The sequence below is a fragment of the Prunus persica genome, chromosome G1 (genome assembly GCF_000346465.2).
Source record: "Prunus persica cultivar Lovell chromosome G1, Prunus_persica_NCBIv2, whole genome shotgun sequence".
NCBI classification, from domain to species: Eukaryota; Viridiplantae; Streptophyta; class Magnoliopsida; order Rosales; family Rosaceae; genus Prunus; species Prunus persica.
The window spans coordinates 32559268-32578196 of NC_034009.1; the positions used below are offsets into that span (position 1 = coordinate 32559268).

Here is an 18929-nt window from a genome sequence, read left to right on the forward strand (position 1 = left end):
TTTTTTCTATAATGGGGCAGGTCGAGAAATCCCCGATATGAATATTACGAGTACGATAGCGAGAATGAGAAAAAAAAGCTTAACGAAGATGGAGATGAGAATGACATACCCACTCCGATTCGACCATTGCCGTAATTTAATTTAATTGTAGAAAAAGAATTAGTTATTAATTGCAAAATGTGGTTGATAGGCGTGCAGTGCAGGGCAAATACCAAATACAAATAGGCTGATATGCTGGGGCAAGGCTTGGATTGGTCTGGATGCATGGGACCCAAGTTATTAAAAGGTATAACTAGTAGTCTCTCTCTCTCTCTCTCTCTCTCTCTCCGACAGCTTGCACCTCATTCCATTAAGAAAGCTGTTTATTTGGATTTGTAGGTTGCCTGTCATGTCATATCATATGTAAAACTCAATTAGGGTATGATCCTTTAATGAATTTAATTTAGGTCCCAAGTTTGACCACACCACAGAGACAATACGATCATCCACGACGATGTCATAACATTAATTAATACGTACATGCAGAAAAATTCAAACATATGGGCCTGCCTCTGCCTGACAAAATGCATATTCCACTTGGTTGACAATATACACCTCAATTTCAATCATGCATCTTCCACTTGGACGGCAGAGCCCCATGTGGTTGTGGTTTATAGTATATTTATGTAACTTTAAGGATATCTTACTATTTTTTTATTTTTTTATTTTTTAACAATTCAAATCGTTTATTTTTTAAATCTTTATATATAGATGATCTTTACAAAAAAATTTAAAAAATAAAAAATAATATGTAATTGGCCCGATAAGAATGTTCCTCAAATAAACTTATTATATATATACAATTTTATGAAAACCAAAGCTCCATACTGAAATACTCTTTTAATGAATTTATAGGTGAAACTGAATAGAGCCACCAACCTATTTTATATCCAATAAATAATATGTAGTTTGTTGTGTTCCCAACCCCATAATTTTCTCATGATCAAGCTAGGCACAACAAAAATGTGGCTGCCTGGATATGGACCCCCAAGATACGTGCTTACTACCCTTATGTTAATTATTAACATCATTTTAAGGACGCAGTTGGACCAACAAGGCCCTCTTTTCCTTTTGTTAAATATTCATTAGAGTAGGAAGAGTTGGTTGTGGAAATTAAGATAACTTCAAACTTCACACATACGTACCATATACGTACATACATACGCATATGTCATTGCCCCTCTACGTTATTAGGCAAACCATCATTCAGGTACTTTTCCTTATACCTTCATTTGATTAATTTTATTAGGTCAGAAATTCAGTTTTCTTCTGATGAAATTATCGTGTCATTATTTTATATTAAATAGCTTTAAAACTTTGAATAATTGTATTCGTTGTCAATTAATTTTATGTTGAATGCTCACATTCTAATTCTAATATGTGATGATTTAAAAAAATTATATTTATTTTATTTTTTGCCCCAACTCAAACGCCTCTGAAAATGCGAAATTAGAGTGTGTGATAGTGATGTTACATACGTGGTTCCGACCGAAAAAGAAGAAGGGGGTGATTACGTGGCGAGTCGAGAATCAAGATCGTAGAGGGGACAGTAGAAGCGCATTACACCTTAAGCAGCTAAGGCTTGCCGGCTCTTTGCTCTCTCTTTCCTCTATGGATTGTTGGAACTAAAAAGTTACACGTGGTGGGTGTTGGTCTGCCGTAATCACATGCTCTCACTCCCACATTAACATCAGCTCTTGCCTCTTGGCCGTCCAATCCCCATCCAACTGAGCTAATGTACTATTTAAATCTTGAATCTCTCCCCATGTCATTTTCTTGTTTTTTTATTTTAAGGTGAAGCTAATCACTTTAATATAATTCCCTTAATGGTTCAAATAACCAGATTGCCCTCAGGTTCAACTCACCAAATCCCATCCATGCCATTTTTGTTTTTCTTTCTTTTACTTCTCTTTTCCCTTCTTTTCTTTCTCTATAAACTCCACGTACTTTAATTTTTTAACGGTTCGTTTGGATGAGAAAATTTAAAAGTACAAATTTTTTTATAAATGATGGAAATTAATATCCTAGAATTTGTAAAGTTTCTTATTTGGGTGACGAATTGAAAATACGGAATTTAACCTTTATTTGTAAAGTTATCTTTTTAAAAAACTCAATTTCTCTTGGAATTTAAGAAATGACGACTTTTAGATAGAATTTAAAGTTGGAATTTATGACCTCCAAATTCCCTGTTTTTGTCCACGCGAAATTTCTAAATTTCTAATTTTTTTTTAAAAAAATCCAAACACGGGAATTGGTTCATGTCAATTTAGAAAATTTAATTTTTATCAAAATTTCAAATTTAATTCCTTCATCCAAACACATTGTAATATACAATATAATAAAATTTTGTCCAAAACCATCATATTAATTAACTAATTTATGCATATAAACTATATGCATAAATTCAACGCTCCAATATGTATAGAGAAAAGAAAACAAAATATTGTATCTGACTGACTATTATTTTCTACTCATTAGCTAGAGCTAGGGATTAAGAGGTAAATACAAGTTAATCCTCTGTAACCTTTTGTTTACCAAAAATAAAAACCTTTAATTGGAAACTCAAAATTGTTAAAATCTTAATGATTTGATAAGAGTAACCAATGAGGTGTTAGTTGAATTGGCTCAGATTTTTAGTTTAAGTGATCCTGAGTTCAAACTCCTAAGATACTGTGTGAGTTTTTCTCCCTCTTCCTTCCTAAACTTTGGCAAAAAAATCGTAGTGGATAGGAGTAGAGAGAGATTTGGAAAAAAAAGAAAAGAAAAAAAAAAGATAGGAGTAGAGAGAGATATTAACAAAATTGGAATTACCAACAAGACAGGGAACCTTCGTAATTGATACGCGGAATCTACAGTTTAGGATTCCGCTGGCATTGTACTAAACGAAAGGGTTAACATTGTCAATGCACTTCCAATTCGCCGAACCGTTAAAATCTTTGGTTTAAATTCGGTTGGTGCCAAAGCCCCAAATTTTAATACCATAAAAATAAAAATTTAATACTATAAAAAAATTCAAAAATTTAAAATTCAATTTTCTTTTATCATGGATTCATGTGGTTCAGCAGAGAAAAAAAGAGCCAAAAAGCTGTTTCTGTACACGCTTTGCATTTTCTCTCATTTTCTCTTCTCACTTTCTCAGAATCCAAACACCTACTGTCAGAATCACACACATCTTGATTGTTCTTTACAACCCTCTCGAGATTATTAGGGCTTCACCTGAAATGCATCTCTCTTCTTCTTCGCATTCTCTCAATTTTCCTCGTCAAAGCTCAGAGATTTTGTAAGTTCTTCAACTTTTTGACTGAGCTCTGAGCACATTTTTAGGGTATTTGACGACAAGTCGGAGGATTTCAGTCAAATTCTGAAGTGTGTTTCACTTTGTCTTTGAGGTAAGCGGATCAGTTTGAGTTTGAGTGGTTCTGTATGTTTTGAACGTAGAATTTGCTGGTTAGTTTTTGAGGAAACGAAGAAGTAAATAAAAGGATAATCTGAGTTTTCCAGGTATTTTCGTTTTGGGTTCTTTGGAAAGTTGAGTGGTCTTGGACTCGCTAAGTTGACTAGAGGGTTTTTGAGTTAAGACAATTTGTTGCGACCATGCTTTGTTGTTCTATTTCTCAGCAGCCAAACAGTGCACTGAAGAAAAAGATCTGTCATTGCCATAAGGGAATAGCTAAATCTAAAGATTATTCAAGATTCAGTTCTCTATTCCAGGGTGTTGAAAGATAAAATTATATTAGGTTATTAGTTTGAGATATTTTGAAGATCGTAGTACGCATCATTTGGTGTTTGAACATGTCAATGGTTGGTCACTGGTAAGGGAAAAGCAGAGTAGTCTGTATCTTAAATTATGGTCCCCGCCATTAAGTTATTTAGATAAGTCATCTCGTGGGACCTTGCTAAAGTTTGATATGCGTATTTTCTTTCTTGAAGAAAAAAGAGCCTTTTGATTCCAGTTTATATTTGGTATTCGATCTTGTAGGTTGCAAAAACTCTTTAGAGGAAATGTCACAGAAACCCAGGGCACCAGCTTCCTTCCAGTCACTCAAATCATTGCCTGCTGATTTTAGGTTCTCAGGTTTACCAGCTTCTGATCGATTTGGAAAATCCGATGATGGGAATTTGGGAAACAGTAATGTCATCTCCTCGAGTATTCCAGAAAATGGTGGTTTAGGGGATATTGATGTTGCTGAGGAGGGGGTTGAAGGTAGTCCTGGGGCTGTTGGCGACATGGACCAGGTAAATGATGATTCACCATATAGCGGGAACACAATCTCCATTGAAGACGGACCGTCACGGGGTGATGAAGACTTGGATTCTGTGGCTCCATCTTTGCCTTCAATATCTTCATCTCGTAGGGAACGTAGGTGGGGTGACACCACCCCTTATGCCGTGAAGAAGGTATTTAATTATCCAATTGAAATTAGAACTCAATTTTCTTCTTGGTAGAATCTAGAATGAAACAAAAGGTTCTTCAATTTATTTGCTGGTTTTTTTGCCCTTTTCTTTTGTTACCTTGCATATTTATGTATTCATGTAAGCATGTAAATGCATGCATGTTTTATTGTATGCATCTGTGTAACACGCAAGAACCTTTAGATGCATGTTTGAACGTCAGTATGTATTAATGAGTTTATGGTGTGTGTAATGTGGTTGAAGGTCTGAGAACAAATTAGCATCCTATCCCTATCATTCATTAATTGCCATGGGCTATAGAACAAAGTAGCATCTTATCATCTTATCATTGAGACTTTATTTGTGGAGTTTGTTGGCACCTTTCTTATAAGTACATATATTTAATAATTATAGAAAGTTCCGATATAAATATGCTCATATGAGAGTGCAGTTTGACATGTCAATAAAGGGTGATAAATGAAGCTTATGAGGAAATGAGATGCATTCTCACTGACGAAGATATTAGAGAGTTTGGGAACTCTGTGTGAGTATGCGGGCACGCAGTGAATATTATAGATGCTTTAGAGCCAGTTAGTCTTCTTTGGTTGCGGAAGGATTGTGCCAGAAACATAGAAATTGTTGGTGGTGTAATTTCAATAACTCTAAGGCAAGATCATTCTTGGTTTAGTTATATGGAATAATATGCTCATACATAGTTGCATATGTATGTATATGTGTGTTCAATTGGGGAATGTTGTGGGTGTCCTGATTACCGCAAGGCATTGATCGTTTCTGTAGCATAGTGAAGTCAATGTGATAAATGGTGTTGAGGTGTGGTGCATCCATGGCATGCATGTGCGACAAGGGGAACTGTTATAACTTATATATTAAATTTGTACTTCACTTGTCACTTGTAAGTTGTACTTCAGTATTTCTCTGTGTCCATAAAATCATATATATATATATATATCCTGTTCTGCTTCTATGGATAGAAGATAAGGCCATATGATTATAAAATATTTACTATACATATATGATGATGATTTAAGTTGATTTAGTTAACTTACCATTAGTATATTAATTTATCTTACACGTTTGAATGTAATGTTTCAGAAGCTACAATCTTGGTTCCAACTTCCAAATGGAAATTGGGAACTGGGTCGAATATTGTCGACCTCTGGCACTGAATCTGTTATATCACTCTCCAATGATAAAGTAAGACACCTTTTGAAAATTATAGAAGTATGATGTTATGATCACAGTTGATTTTTGAGCCAATTTCAATAATTTTTTTTTCACATGTAGGTTGCAAAGGTAAAAACTGAAGATTTGGTTCCAGCTAATCCAGATATCCTTGATGGTGTGGATGATCTCATGCAACTTAGTTACTTAAATGAACCGTCAGTGTTGTACAATCTTCAGTATAGATACAATCAGGATATGATCTATGTAAGTGTTTAATTTGGATTTAAATCTATTTGAAATCTACTTCTGAGTTTTTCTTCTTTTAATTAATCTCTTTGTGGGTATATGTATGTTTCAGACGAAAGCGGGACCAGTGTTGGTTGCTATCAATCCCTTTAAGAGAGTTTCTTTATACGGGAATGAATACATTGAAGCATATAAGCGTAAAGCTGTTGAAAGTCCACATGTGTATGCCATTGCAGACACAGCCATCCGAGAAATGGTTCGAGGTGGATTTACTATTTCACAATTATATGATAGGATTTTCAGCAGTTCAAAATATCTGTGTAATGCCATTAATTTGTAGATTCTTACCTAGTCTTATTTTTTTGCCAGATGAAGTAAACCAGTCTATAATTATAAGGTCAGTAAAATGTTACTTTTGCATCTCTGACTTCAATTGTTCCATTTAACAATTTTATTTTGGATGAGTGAGTTATATTTTTGCAGCCTTTTTATTTCCTGAGCGAATTTTGATTTAAAACAACCAGAAAGTATCCGAAGTACATAGTAGCTGCACCAGAATCAAGGACACCAATCACAAGCACATATAGTTAGGAAAGCACTCCACCATTATTACAGACAAACAAAATAGGACAAACTGAGAAAGACAGTAAGAAGCTTAATACTGTCAAATGATTAGCTTGACCGAACCATGGATCGTCTTAAATACTGCTTTTTCTCATCTTGATTATAAGTACAAAAACCCTTTTTCTTTCGATATGGAAGAACTCTTGTTAATTTAAGTAACACCATTTCTAACGTTCATGATGTAGCTCATGAGATATGTGATGTTATTGCAGCGTCCCTAATGAATGCTGTATCTCCATGTAGGATGTTTACATAATTTGGATATGAAGTTAATCTAATTGACACCCAATCATCTATATTTCTTGTCCATACAGTGGGGAAAGTGGAGCTGGAAAAACTGAAACAGCAAAGATAGCAATGCAATATTTGGCTGCACTTGGTGGTGGAAGTGGAATAGAACATGAAATATTGAAAACTAATCCGATATTGGAAGCTTTTGGTAATGCGAAAACGTTGAGAAATGACAACTCAAGTCGCTTTGTAAGCTCTCAGTTTTTTACATGAATGCTCTTTCTTTTAGGCACTTTTTGCACCATTAAACCGCTCAACAAATCCCCTTCTCCACAAAGTTTGCATTTTACCCTCATTTCTTTCTATTTTTATTAATAATAGAAATGAAGTTAAGAGAGAAGACCACTGACCAGTCTGGCCATGGTGCATGCTGCCATAGCCATGGCCGGTGTAGCAAAAGGCACACCTTGGTTGGGAGGGAAGAAGGGAATGGGAAGGGGAGAAAGGAGAAAAGGAAGGAAAGGCAGGAGATAAGGGTTCAATTAGAGTTAAATACATGAAGATAAGTAGGAATTGTAATTTTTTGGGGGCGTGATGAGTAAGATGGTTGGTGCACATATAATTACCCTTTCTGTTAGTTTAGTTTTATTGGGGGATAGAATTAGCAATATCATATGCAAGTTAAAAATTCAAGTTATAGCCCTTGATGTAGTAATGCTGATGACTCTGCTTATGTTGCAGGGAAAATTGATTGAAATCCACTTTAGTGAAACTGGAAAAATATCTGGTGCCAATATTCAAACTTGTAAGTCCGCTCGTACTGCTGAGGTTCCTGGGTGAAATTCTATTTGCATATATTATATATATTTCTCTCTGAAAATAATATTTAAACTGACCTTTTATCTTGTCTGTTGCCCTTTATGACCCAGTTTTGCTAGAAAAGGTAATATTCCTTCCTCTGATCCTTGATTTTGACTTGTTCAGTTTGTTACACAAGTCATTGACTAATTGAACTTTTAAACAGTCTAGGGTTGTCCAATGCACTGAGGGAGAAAGGTCCTATCATATATTTTATCAGCTTTGTGCTGGAGCTCCACCTGCTCTTAGAGGTTAGTAACTTAGTATATCCAGTTGCCTTTCCTAACTGTTTTATGTCATTTGACACTGTATAAGATATGATCTAATATTTATATTATTTAGAGGCAATTTTGTTTTAACCCATATCTCCCTCAAATCTGTGTTATGTCTTGTTTTATAGGTTCATTATGTGCATTAGTATATAAGCAAGAATCACAAACACCCCTCACAGCCATGCACTCATAATGTATGCTTATAATAGACATGTTTGAGTGTGACTAACTTGTGTATAGATAAATATGTTTTGCGTGTTTGTGCTGGATTAAGAAATTCAGTATTTTGTTCCTTTGGTTGTGTGCCACAGAGATGCTGAACTTGAAAAGTGCAGATGAGTACAAATATCTGAATCAAAGCAATTGTTATTCCATTACCGGGGTTAATGATGCTGAAGAATTCTGTGTGGTGAAGGTACTCTTAAATATATATATTTTTATAACAAATCTCTATCTTCAGTCTAGGCTTCTATTTTACCCTTTTCACCATTTTGTAATAGAATTTTGATATCATGTGCATGTGAACTCACTATGGATCTTAACATTTTTAGGAAGCTCTAGATGTTGTCCATATAAACAAAGAAGACCAACAAAGTGTATTTGCAATGCTTGCGGCAGTTTTGTGGCTGGGAAACATTTCATTTATTGTGATTGATAATGAAAATCATGTTGAAGCTGTAGAAGATGAAGGTAATAATCTTCCAGAGGATAGATGGAAAAAAATTATATGATTTTTCTTTTAAATGTTTACTAGTGGTGTTTGCACCACGAAGCATTTATATGGCTTCAGGATCCAATATAAACAGATGTACTGTTTGTAGTTCCTGAAAAGTGGGATATACGACATCTGGGACGTCTATACAGAAGCTTTTTTTTCTTTTTCCCTTCCCGATATTCCGAAAATAGACCACATCAGTTATTGGTCTAAGGTGAGGCAAAAAATTCCCAAAACATTTAGGTGACATGAAGCCAATTAAGATTTTGTAACTTATTAGTAACAGAAGATCAGTAGAGGCTCCTGAGCAAGATGAATAGTGCAAAATAGTTGAAACTTTGCTTTGCTTCTCTATTGTGAAAAAGTTTCATGCTGTAAACTTCCAGTATAAATGATTTGAAGTTCATCCTGGAAAGGAGGGCAGGTGGGGGGAGGATAAATATAGCTCTGGTTGTGATGTATTTGCTTTGTATCTATTTTGCTATCTATTTTTCTTTCTGAGGCTTATCCTGGCCTTTTGTCATCTGTTTTACCATCACATGCAGCATGTATCCTGCTATCAGCCCATTGTGTGTGATGGGTTTATGGTTTTGATAATTCTGTGTGCTTTCTGGCTTTGATTATGTCCTCTAATACTGGCATTATTTGGGAGAATTTATTTTAATGGATGAGGTGTATATTAATGTATTGATTGGTCTTGGTTTTCATTGGTTCAATGATATTTTTTTTTCATGATCTCAATAATGATGCAAGTTTCATTTTCAGGTCTGTTCAATGTTGCTAAATTGATTGGATGTGGCATGGATGAGCTTAAGCTTGCTTTATCAACTCGAAAAATGAGAGTTGGTAATGACAATATTGTCCAAAAGTTAACACTAACGCAGGTAACAGAACTTTCTAAAAGAGTTAATATTTGTCTTGTAGGCTGAGTTTATCATACATAACAACGTAGGCATGAAAGAGTTAATATCTGTCCCCCCTTTAATGTATACAACTTTTTTTTTGCATCTTTCAGGCCATCGACACAAGAGATGCTTTGGCAAAGTCAATTTATGCATGTCTCTTTGAGTGGCTGGTTGAACAAATTAACAAATCACTTGCAGTAGGAAAACGGCGTACTGGCAGATCTATCAGCATTCTTGATATCTATGGTTTTGAATCATTTGATGTATGTTTCATCTATGCTTTCACTGAAGCATTGTGTATTATATATATATATATATATACATATATTTTTTTATAACTGTACATTTGTTGTTTTTTCCTGTAGAGAAATAGTTTTGAACAGTTCTGCATTAATTATGCAAATGAGAGATTGCAACAACACTTCAATCGTCACTTATTCAAACTAGAGCAGGAGGTAACTTTCCCCATACTTCTTCATATCAGTATGACTATAAATTCAGTAAAGAATGTTTATTCCTGCTTTTTTATGTTCCATAGGATTTCATTAAGTTCTATTTGGTTTTATTTTTTTCATAAAATTTCATTAAACTAGAAACCATAATTCATAGAGCAGAGCCTAGTCCATCCCAGTTATATTTCTCATTTCAGTTTATCAGAAAAACTTGTTTGATTTAAATTTTTTTGCTGACGTATTAAGAGAACTGTTATAAGGAGGTAAAGGAACCAAGATATGTTAATATGTTATGAAACCAACGATATAGGCATCATGCTTGCCTTGTGTGACTTATGAAGGGAACTCTTAAATGATCCCTGACATTGTTCTGTGTTTCCGCTTGATTTATTGACTGCTATTATTCTTTTTCAGGAATATATCCAGGACGGAATTGATTGGACAAAAGTTGAATTTGAAGACAACCAAGATTGCCTTAGTCTTTTTGAAAAGGTACTGATCAGCTGCAGTAATGTACTTTATATTTGTACTGTATGGAGTAACTGGTAAAATTTGTTTTGTTGTTGTACTACCATTAGTGGGCTGTATAGAAATATTTGTGGTACTTCATAAATCTCGACTTTTTGGTCCTAATATGGATTTTAGTCATATAATTTATATGCTGATGATGGTTATTGCATGATTATTTAATCGATCAAACTCTTGGCACATTATTGAGGATTTTATTGGGCAAAAGATGCATAATTAATGTTCATATGTGAGAAGAGCTGATATGTTATATTTATGTATGTACGTATTTCATGTTCCCTGTGGAAGCATTGAAAGAATTTTACACAGATGTAGCACAATTTACTTTGCTGGTTGGTGAATCCTGTTTGTTGAGTTACCTTTCCCTTTTTTCCCGTTATGGTTGTCCCTTGTTTAATAATTAAGTCAATGATGATAACCAATGAAGTTAATGTTGCTTGGTTAGCCCTTGCCCCTCCAGAATTTGAGAATTAAATTGACACTGTGCATTTCCCTGAACTTCGTGTAACATAAATGCAGAGACCTTTGGGATTACTGTCCCTGTTAGATGAGGAGTCCACTTTCCCAAACGGTACTGATTTGACCTTCGCCAACAAGCTTAAGCAGCATCTGAGTGCTAATTCTTGTTTCAGAGGAGAACGGGACAAAGCGTTTGCTGTCAGTCATTATGCAGGAGAGGTACTCCTTTTGATTAATTGATTTCATTGTTATTTATTCTTGCTTTCTGCTAGAGTACTTTTTATCTTGATCATAGTCAGAACTTAGAAACAATGTTTTAAGACATTGAGGCATAAAGCAAGGCATTTTACCGAGAGCCTTGCAAGCTGTAAGCCTTTCATGCTTATGAATAATATAATAAAATACAAATAATGGAGAAGCACTTGAATAGTCCAAAAATAGTGAAAAACTACTTGGGTTATATGAAATTTAGAGGTTAAGGGTGGATTTTAGGGATTTTCGAAGAGGGGGAAGGCGAGAACTCGAGCACTGCAGTGAGAGAAGGGGGCGAGGTCGCGAGCGTGAAGTTTAAAAAAAAAATTAACACAGGGTCCAAAACGACGAGGGCCGGCGCAGCTGAGTGCGCCTCCCTATCGTTTCACGCCTCCAGCGCGCCTCAAATGCACCTCAATCACTCCTTCCAGGTAAGTCGTGCTGCCACCTCCACGTGAAAACCCTTGCTCCTCGACCTCACTGCGCGCCTCGTAAGACACTGTTTCTAATAATAGATAACTAAAAATAATAATTGATTTTAAACCATAAAAAGTATATGGTTTAAAAGTTTTTACGTAGCCAAGCCATGCAGTTGGTGGCTTAAAACCAAATGTTTTAGGGTGCTAACAATTCTTCTCTGCTCTCAAAGTACTGACAAAAAGAAGAAATGAAAAGCGCTTTTCATTTGACTTTATCTTGCTTACCTGACTGTTGTTTGTTCCACTTGGTCCACTCAGGTTACGTATGACACAACAGGATTTTTGGAGAAGAACAGGGACTTGCTACATTTGGATTCAATTCAGCTTCTTTCCTCATGCTCATGCCACCTTCCTCAGATATTTGCATCTAGTATGCTTAATCGACCTGAGAAGCCTTTAGTTGGTCCCCTGTATAAATTAGGTGGTGGAGTAGACTCCCAGAAGATGAGTGTTGCAACAAAATTTAAGGTACATTGCTTTCCTGTTTTTAAGTGCATGATTATGAATTTAACGAAGATTTTAATCATGATAACATAGTTAAGTATGCATGCGTATTATATGTGTAGAATTATTCCCTAACAAGAACCTTTTCTCAATCATTAAAATTAGGTAGAGTCTATAGCATCTTAGTACATATCAGTTGTCTACTCAAACCTTATGAGATAATCACTGCAAGCCGTTGATTGCACAGTGAAGCCAATCCTATATGTATGCAATGTATCATATTGCTTTGCTGAGGTATTTCCCTCTGAGCAAGTTATAAATATAGGAGTGCTTATACATTAGGCTCAAAATTTGTTTTCTCTTTGTTCTATTTGTTTTGTTCTTTTCCTTTTTTATTTTTCGTGAGAGATCAAGTGTTGATGTTTGATAAGAAAATATTATGAAAGTTGAACTCTAGGAGAGTTATGAAAAGAGTTATGAAAATCCTTTTCATGACTGTGGGTGGACATTTTGCGTCCAATCCTTTAGGAAACATTGGGTCTGACATACTGTGAAAAATGAATTCTATTGAAAATGGAGTTTGGTTATCTGACCACTGTATTCGTTTGATTAACTTATTTGTGTTGGTATTTAGGGTCAATTGTTCCTATTGATGAAACGTCTAGAGAATACCACTCCACATTTCATACGTTGTATCAAGCCCAACAATCTTCAATCCCCTGGATTATACGAGCAAGGACTTGTACTGCAGCAGCTGAGATGTTGTGGAGTCCTAGAAGTGGTTCGAATATCAAGATCTGGCTTTCCTACCAGAATGTCGCACCAGAAGTTTGCGAGAAGGTAACAAAAGATTTCTTCTTCTGTTTCAGCTTTCAAATACTTGATACATGTCTCTAGTACATAACTGTTGCTGTTTTTGTCATTACTGAATCTTGCATCAGATATGGTTTTCTTCTGCTGGAGAATGTTGCATCACAGGAACCACTAAGTGTTTCAGTTGCTATCCTTCATCAGTTCAATATATTACCAGAGATGTATCAAGTAGGCTGTACAAAATTGTTTTTCCGAACTGGACAGGTAAATTGATGTCCCCCCTTCCTGCAATAAACAGAAACAAATAATCTATGTTTCCGGTTGATTATGACTTGTCAGATAAAAAGAAAAGGAGAGGTTCACATTTCTGTTTCCTTGGTTTGGTTGGTGTCAGCTGTTGTGAACGTGGATTTCATAATCTTTATATATTTAATCTTTACTGATATAAACGTGGTGAGGAAATTTGATGCAGATTGGGGTGCTTGAGGACACTAGAAACCGTACCCTCCATGGTATTTTACGCGTTCAAAGCTGCTTTAGAGGACACCAAGATCGCTGTTACCTGAAGGAGCTGAGAAGAGGAATCGCCACTCTTCAGTCATGTATTAACTTTCTGATTGTTTATTTTGGTGTTTATATCAAATTTTGTCATATTTTGGAAATTCATTTTAAATTACTTAATGCAGTTGTAAGGGGAGAGAAAACCAGAAAGGAGTACACAATCTTACTACAGAGGCATAGATCTGCTGTAATCATACAAAAGCAGATGAAAAGAAGGATTGAAAGGAGGAAATTCAAGAACATTTATGATGCATCAGTCGTCATACAATCAGGTATATTAGCCTTGTTCCTCAGTTGTAACTAGATCTCAGCATACGCGGCATTAAATTCTCAGCCAGACAACAGTAAGATCTCAACCTGACAAATACCTACTTATAGTGGCTACAAAGGGTGTTGTCTGCATGGTGTTAGCTCCTTAAAGGGAGAAACAAAAAGAGAGTGGCAAAATTATTGGATATTGGAGGGTTATTGTCAGATTAAAGTCAGCCTGAACTTACTATCTAATTTCGTAACACATGAAAAATTGTGAAAACATCTTTAAGGTCAATCCCATTCTACATTATTGCATCTATATGTTTGATTATCTTGTTAAGTCTAAGCTATCTTTGCAGTTTTTCGTGGCTGGTCGGTCAGAAGATGCTCAGGAGGTATAGGATTATTGAAACCTGGGAGCACACAGGTAGTCCTTGACTCTTCTATCTATTTTCAGTTTGATAGCAATATTCGGTATGGAGACCCCCATTCATTTTTGGGAACATAATTAACAGTTAGAGAGTCTCAAACAGGCTAACGAGGTAGACGAGGTGTTGGTAAAATCCTCTTTCCTTGCTGAACTACAGCGCCGTGTTCTTAAGGCTGAAGCTGCCCTGAGAGAGAAGGAAGAGGAGAATGACATCCTCCACCAACGTCTGCAACAGTATGAAAGCCGCTGGTCCGAGTATGAGTTGAAAATGAAATCCATGGAAGAAGTGTGGCAGAAACAAATGAGATCCCTGCAATCCAGCCTCTCAATTGCCAAGAAGAGCCTAGCCGTTGATGATTCTGAGAGGAATTCTGATGCATCGGTCAATGCAAGTGATGATCATGACTACAGTTGGGATACAGGAAGTAACCATAGAAGGCAAGACAGCAATGGAGCGAGGCCAATGAGTGCAGGTTTGAGTGTTATAAGCCGGTTGACTGAAGAATTTGACCAGAGGAGTCAAGTATTTGGTGACGATGCCAAGTTCTTGGTAGAGGTGAAATCTGGTCAAGTTGAAGCAAGTCTGAACCCAGATCGAGAGCTTAGAAGGCTGAAGCAGATGTTTGAGGCTTGGAAGAAGGATTATGGGGCAAGACTAAGGGAGACAAAGTTGATTTTGCATAAGATTGGAAATGATGAGGGTACTGTTGACAGGGTGAAAAAGAAGTGGTGGGGAAGGAGGAACAGCTCGAGGATAAATTAAATTTCTCTAAATGGGTTGTTGTATTATTGGTCACCCTTATACAGCTGCAACACGAGGAAGAAAGTGATGAGAGAGAAAGGAAGAACAGTTTATGCTATATCTAATCCCCCTTTTATTTTTTACAGATGAGGAATGGTTGCATATAGAAATTGTGACTACGAGTTTTGTTGTTGCAACTTGCTTGCAAGCGGTTTGGTGCTTAATTTGTAGAGCAAGTTATTCCAGTATGTATATTTTTCATAATTCCATTCATAGTGCAATGAATTCTTTACCATATGCACATTTCAATTAGCAGTGCAAGCCTAGCCTAGCCTAGCCTAGCCTAGCCTAGAAGGACTTTTCACAGCATATGCAAACATTTTATTATCTTTTTAGAAAGCCAGCTTAGCTTGAATGTCAAAGAAACAGAGCCGTCCGAATTGTCTTTTACAGGTTCACAGTGAACCTCCAAATTTTATCACTTGCCAATTGCGTTTCCCCTTCCCTTGACATACATTAGTTTCTTTCTTGGTTGGCCTCTCCCATAATATGGCACAACAGACGGGGTAGGAAACATTGGCACTAGTAGCCTGTGACTGAGGAAATTATACATGTAGCTCTACGGCGGCCAACTGTTGACAGATTTGAATTTTTTTATAAAGGTATTATTACATAAAATACAAAAACCTTACACGTAACACGGATATTAGGACTCGAACACACAACATTTCTTGAGGAGCATTTTCTTTAAATCACTAAACTAGTGTCCTTTTCACAAATTTAACAGATGTTTTTTTTTTTTTGGGGAGAAATAACAGATGTTTAATTACCAATTTACCTACCAGTTTAATTTAATAAAGAAAAAAGAAAAAATGGCAAAATGCGGATGACGGGTTAACCGGTGAACGACTTGACGGTCGTTAACTAACAATTTAGACGCTTTCGTTTGGTTTGGTTTTGTTGTCTGGACACTGTTGAGAGAGTTGTTGTTGGCGAGCGACGAGCGTTGTTGGCAAATAATGTTGAGTGGTGGTGGTGGCTGCTCTCGTCTTTCCAATCATCTACGACTGCGAGACTGCGACGTCCGCCTCCACCACCAGCACCTTGGCTCTGGCTCTGGCTCTGCCTTTGGCTTCGGCTTCGGATTTGTCTTTGGCTTTGGATTAGGGCGGGTAGGGTTTTACAACAACAGAGTCGCCCAGCTACGCTGCTGCCCTTGCCCTTTCAAACCCTTGTCTGCTCACAGAATGCCCTTTTCCTCTTTCGTTTCTTCCAAGTCTCCTCCCGACATTCCCACACTCTCCAATTGTTTTAGGTATACTGCTCCATTCCTTTCCATTTAAAAAAATAATAATAATAAATTTCTTTTTTACTTGATATATAAATTCATTGAACTAGCAATTCATATGCCCTTTAGTGAGTTTTGATTGAATTTCATTTCTTATTATTTTTTCCTTACTTTTTTTTTTTTCTGTTTGTTTTCCGATTCTCATTTTGTACGGGTGCAAATCAATTTGCTAGCTTCTCTGTTACAAACTTTATTTCTCTTGATATTCCTTAAAAGTTGTAGTGACGCCCAATAAGTTATCGTGTCTTGATCACATCCTAAACTCCTGCAGGACCTTCGGAATCTTATAAGAGTATCATTCACTTTGGTTTAGCAAAACAATGCAGGAATCAACCTGAATCAATTTACACAATTCTTCTTTGGATGGTTTTAATGTTGACTACTTTAGCTACACACATGCATGTATATGTATGTATGCATGCTTGTATGTGGTCCAAACTCTGATTCCTTTTCTTTTGCAAAGCCAACGAGAAGATGAACGTGAGCTTTTCTCCGAAGGATTGACCTCAGTGGCAGGTTTCATTCCACCTGTACTTTCCATATTTCTCTTTTCACCATCATTTTCTATCACATTATATAAATAAGCTTGTTGCTTATTTTAATCTTGTAAAATATAACACTCAAATATCCATAAGAATGTGTTAGCGTATTATCCGGTGGAATTCCTTTTAGATGTTTCTTCAAGAATGTGTTAGCGTATATTGCTTGTTGCTATTCAACCTACACTGGGACACGTCTTTCAGCATAGCTTGTGATTTTATAAATTTACTGATACCTATGTTGACAAGGAAAACTAACCTTCTAAGTCAAGTCCAACTGCTGAGCAAAATCGGGGACACAAAGTAGATACAGAATCACAAAAGTGGAAAGATTTTTTATATCAACGTAGCTGCAAAACTTATCCTTGTTTTAGACATAGAACACTCTTGAGTATAGTTATGGATTAAGAGAACTTCCAAGTTCCTTTCCGTTGGGTATCTGCACCATTATGAAATTGCCAATTATATTTTCAGTCATTTAACAAGTTTCATCAGTGCACTCCCCCTTTATTTCCAAAAAGTTTTCTACTGAAAAAAAACATTATCTCCTCCAGAAGGATGCAACTCTTGTGGACTATATCTTTCCATATTTTCATTTGGGCCTGATTTTGACCCTATACAATGTGTATCTGCTGTATCCTCATATATAAGGCTTTCCATTTGTTCTTTGTATATTGACTTCTTTGATACGTTGTGTGTAATCATCTTAAGACACTCAACTTATTGCACTTTTATTATTGTTCCTAGGAGGAATAGTTGCGCTGGGAAAATTTGATGCCCTTCACATTGGTCATCGAGAGCTCGCGATTCAAGCATCAAAGGTTGGACCTCCTTTCCTTTTGTCATTTGTCGGAATGGCAGAAGTACTGGGTTGGGAACCAAGGTATTGTTGCTGTACACCCTCAGTATTTGTCATTTATACCCCTTTTCTTCAGTTTTCGTAGCTGAGTTGGGATTCTGAATGCTTTATACAAATTATATCTTGCATGTTTCTTTTTTGACAACAAATTGTATCTTGCTTTAATGAAGTATAAAACTACCACTGAACCTCCTAAGTAGTACTTATGTGCTGCTCTATTGCACATTGGAATTCCATTTCCTCGTTTATGTTGTTCTAGTTTCAAATAGAAATTCATTTTAGCTTAGTTAAACTGTCTTAATAAATTCTTATTAATAAATTGAACAGGGCACCCATAGTTGCCAGATGCGATCGAAAGCGGGTTCTTTCCTCTTGGGCCCCATACTGTGGTAACATGGCACCCACAGAGTTTCAGATTGAATTTTCTAGTGTTCGACATCTAACACCACGGCAATTTGTTGAGAAGTTATTGAAAGAGCTTGGAGTGCGTGGAGTTGTGGCAGGTAAATTAATTTGAAGAAATCCATTGCAGACTATTCTATGTGTTTCTTGGTATGAGCGAAGCATAGCCTTGATATACATTGAAATGGATTTGCAATGGGTAATCTTGGCAGGTGAAAACTACCGATTTGGATATAAAGCTGCTGGTGATGCCACAGAGCTGGTGAGGTTGTGTGAAGAGTATGGTATTGGGGCATATATAATAAATTCTGTTATGGACAAGAACGATTACTCTATAAATATAAACTCGAGTGATGTGAAAGACAGAGGACAGGTTTCTTCTACTCGTGTTCGACGTGCCCTTGCTGTAGGAGATATGAAGTATGTGTCACAGCTTTTGGGTCGCCAACATCGTCTGATATTGATGGCAAAGGAGCAGGAAGGATTTCGTTGCTGCAAAAACAAATTGTCAGTTCCAAAGTCTTGTTTGTTAAATCTAGGTCCAAAGGAGGGTCTATATGAGAAGTGTTATGTTTTCATAGGTGAAGATGATGAGCTATTATCATGTAATGTAGTTATTGACACGGAATATGTCCATATAGAAATGGACGAGGTAGGTGCATCATGTAATGTAGTTGGTACACAGGACCTGAGCCTCTTACGTATTGAATTTGGTGATTCTCAGTCTTGAGTATGTTTAATTCATTTTTCCCACATTTTCTTTTCTTTTCTTTTCTTTAAAAGTTGTTTGGTTCTGTTGTGCTGCGTCATTCATGATCCATGATGCTTGCTTGGCTGAAACTGGAAAACGTGGAGTTTTCATTTACTACATGTCCAGTGCAGTGCAGCTGTGCTGCTGATTA

At 36.3% G+C, this 18929-nt stretch overlaps 2 protein-coding genes across 2 annotated transcripts; both read left to right on the plus strand.

Moving 5' to 3' along the window:
• Positions 3081 to 15188, plus strand: LOC18789301 (myosin-1). Its single transcript, XM_020554078.1, has 24 exons — positions 3081 to 3428; positions 4019 to 4437; positions 5545 to 5646; positions 5737 to 5880; positions 5975 to 6125; positions 6232 to 6259; positions 6801 to 6966; positions 7459 to 7522; positions 7647 to 7660; positions 7742 to 7826; positions 8159 to 8262; positions 8399 to 8537; positions 9328 to 9446; positions 9578 to 9730; positions 9833 to 9922; positions 10334 to 10411; positions 10967 to 11125; positions 11896 to 12105; positions 12716 to 12921; positions 13023 to 13158; positions 13367 to 13496; positions 13581 to 13727; positions 14067 to 14134; positions 14241 to 15188. The coding sequence occupies exons 2-24, from the start codon at positions 4042 to 4044 to the stop codon at positions 14898 to 14900; spliced, it is 3549 nt and encodes a 1182-aa protein (XP_020409667.1). The 5' UTR covers positions 3081 to 3428; positions 4019 to 4041; the 3' UTR covers positions 14901 to 15188.
• Positions 15806 to 18792, plus strand: LOC18791824 (FAD synthetase 2, chloroplastic). Its single transcript, XM_007222959.2, has 5 exons — positions 15806 to 16194; positions 16691 to 16743; positions 17514 to 17649; positions 17953 to 18128; positions 18240 to 18792. The coding sequence occupies exons 1-5, from the start codon at positions 15899 to 15901 to the stop codon at positions 18755 to 18757; spliced, it is 1179 nt and encodes a 392-aa protein (XP_007223021.1). The 5' UTR covers positions 15806 to 15898; the 3' UTR covers positions 18758 to 18792.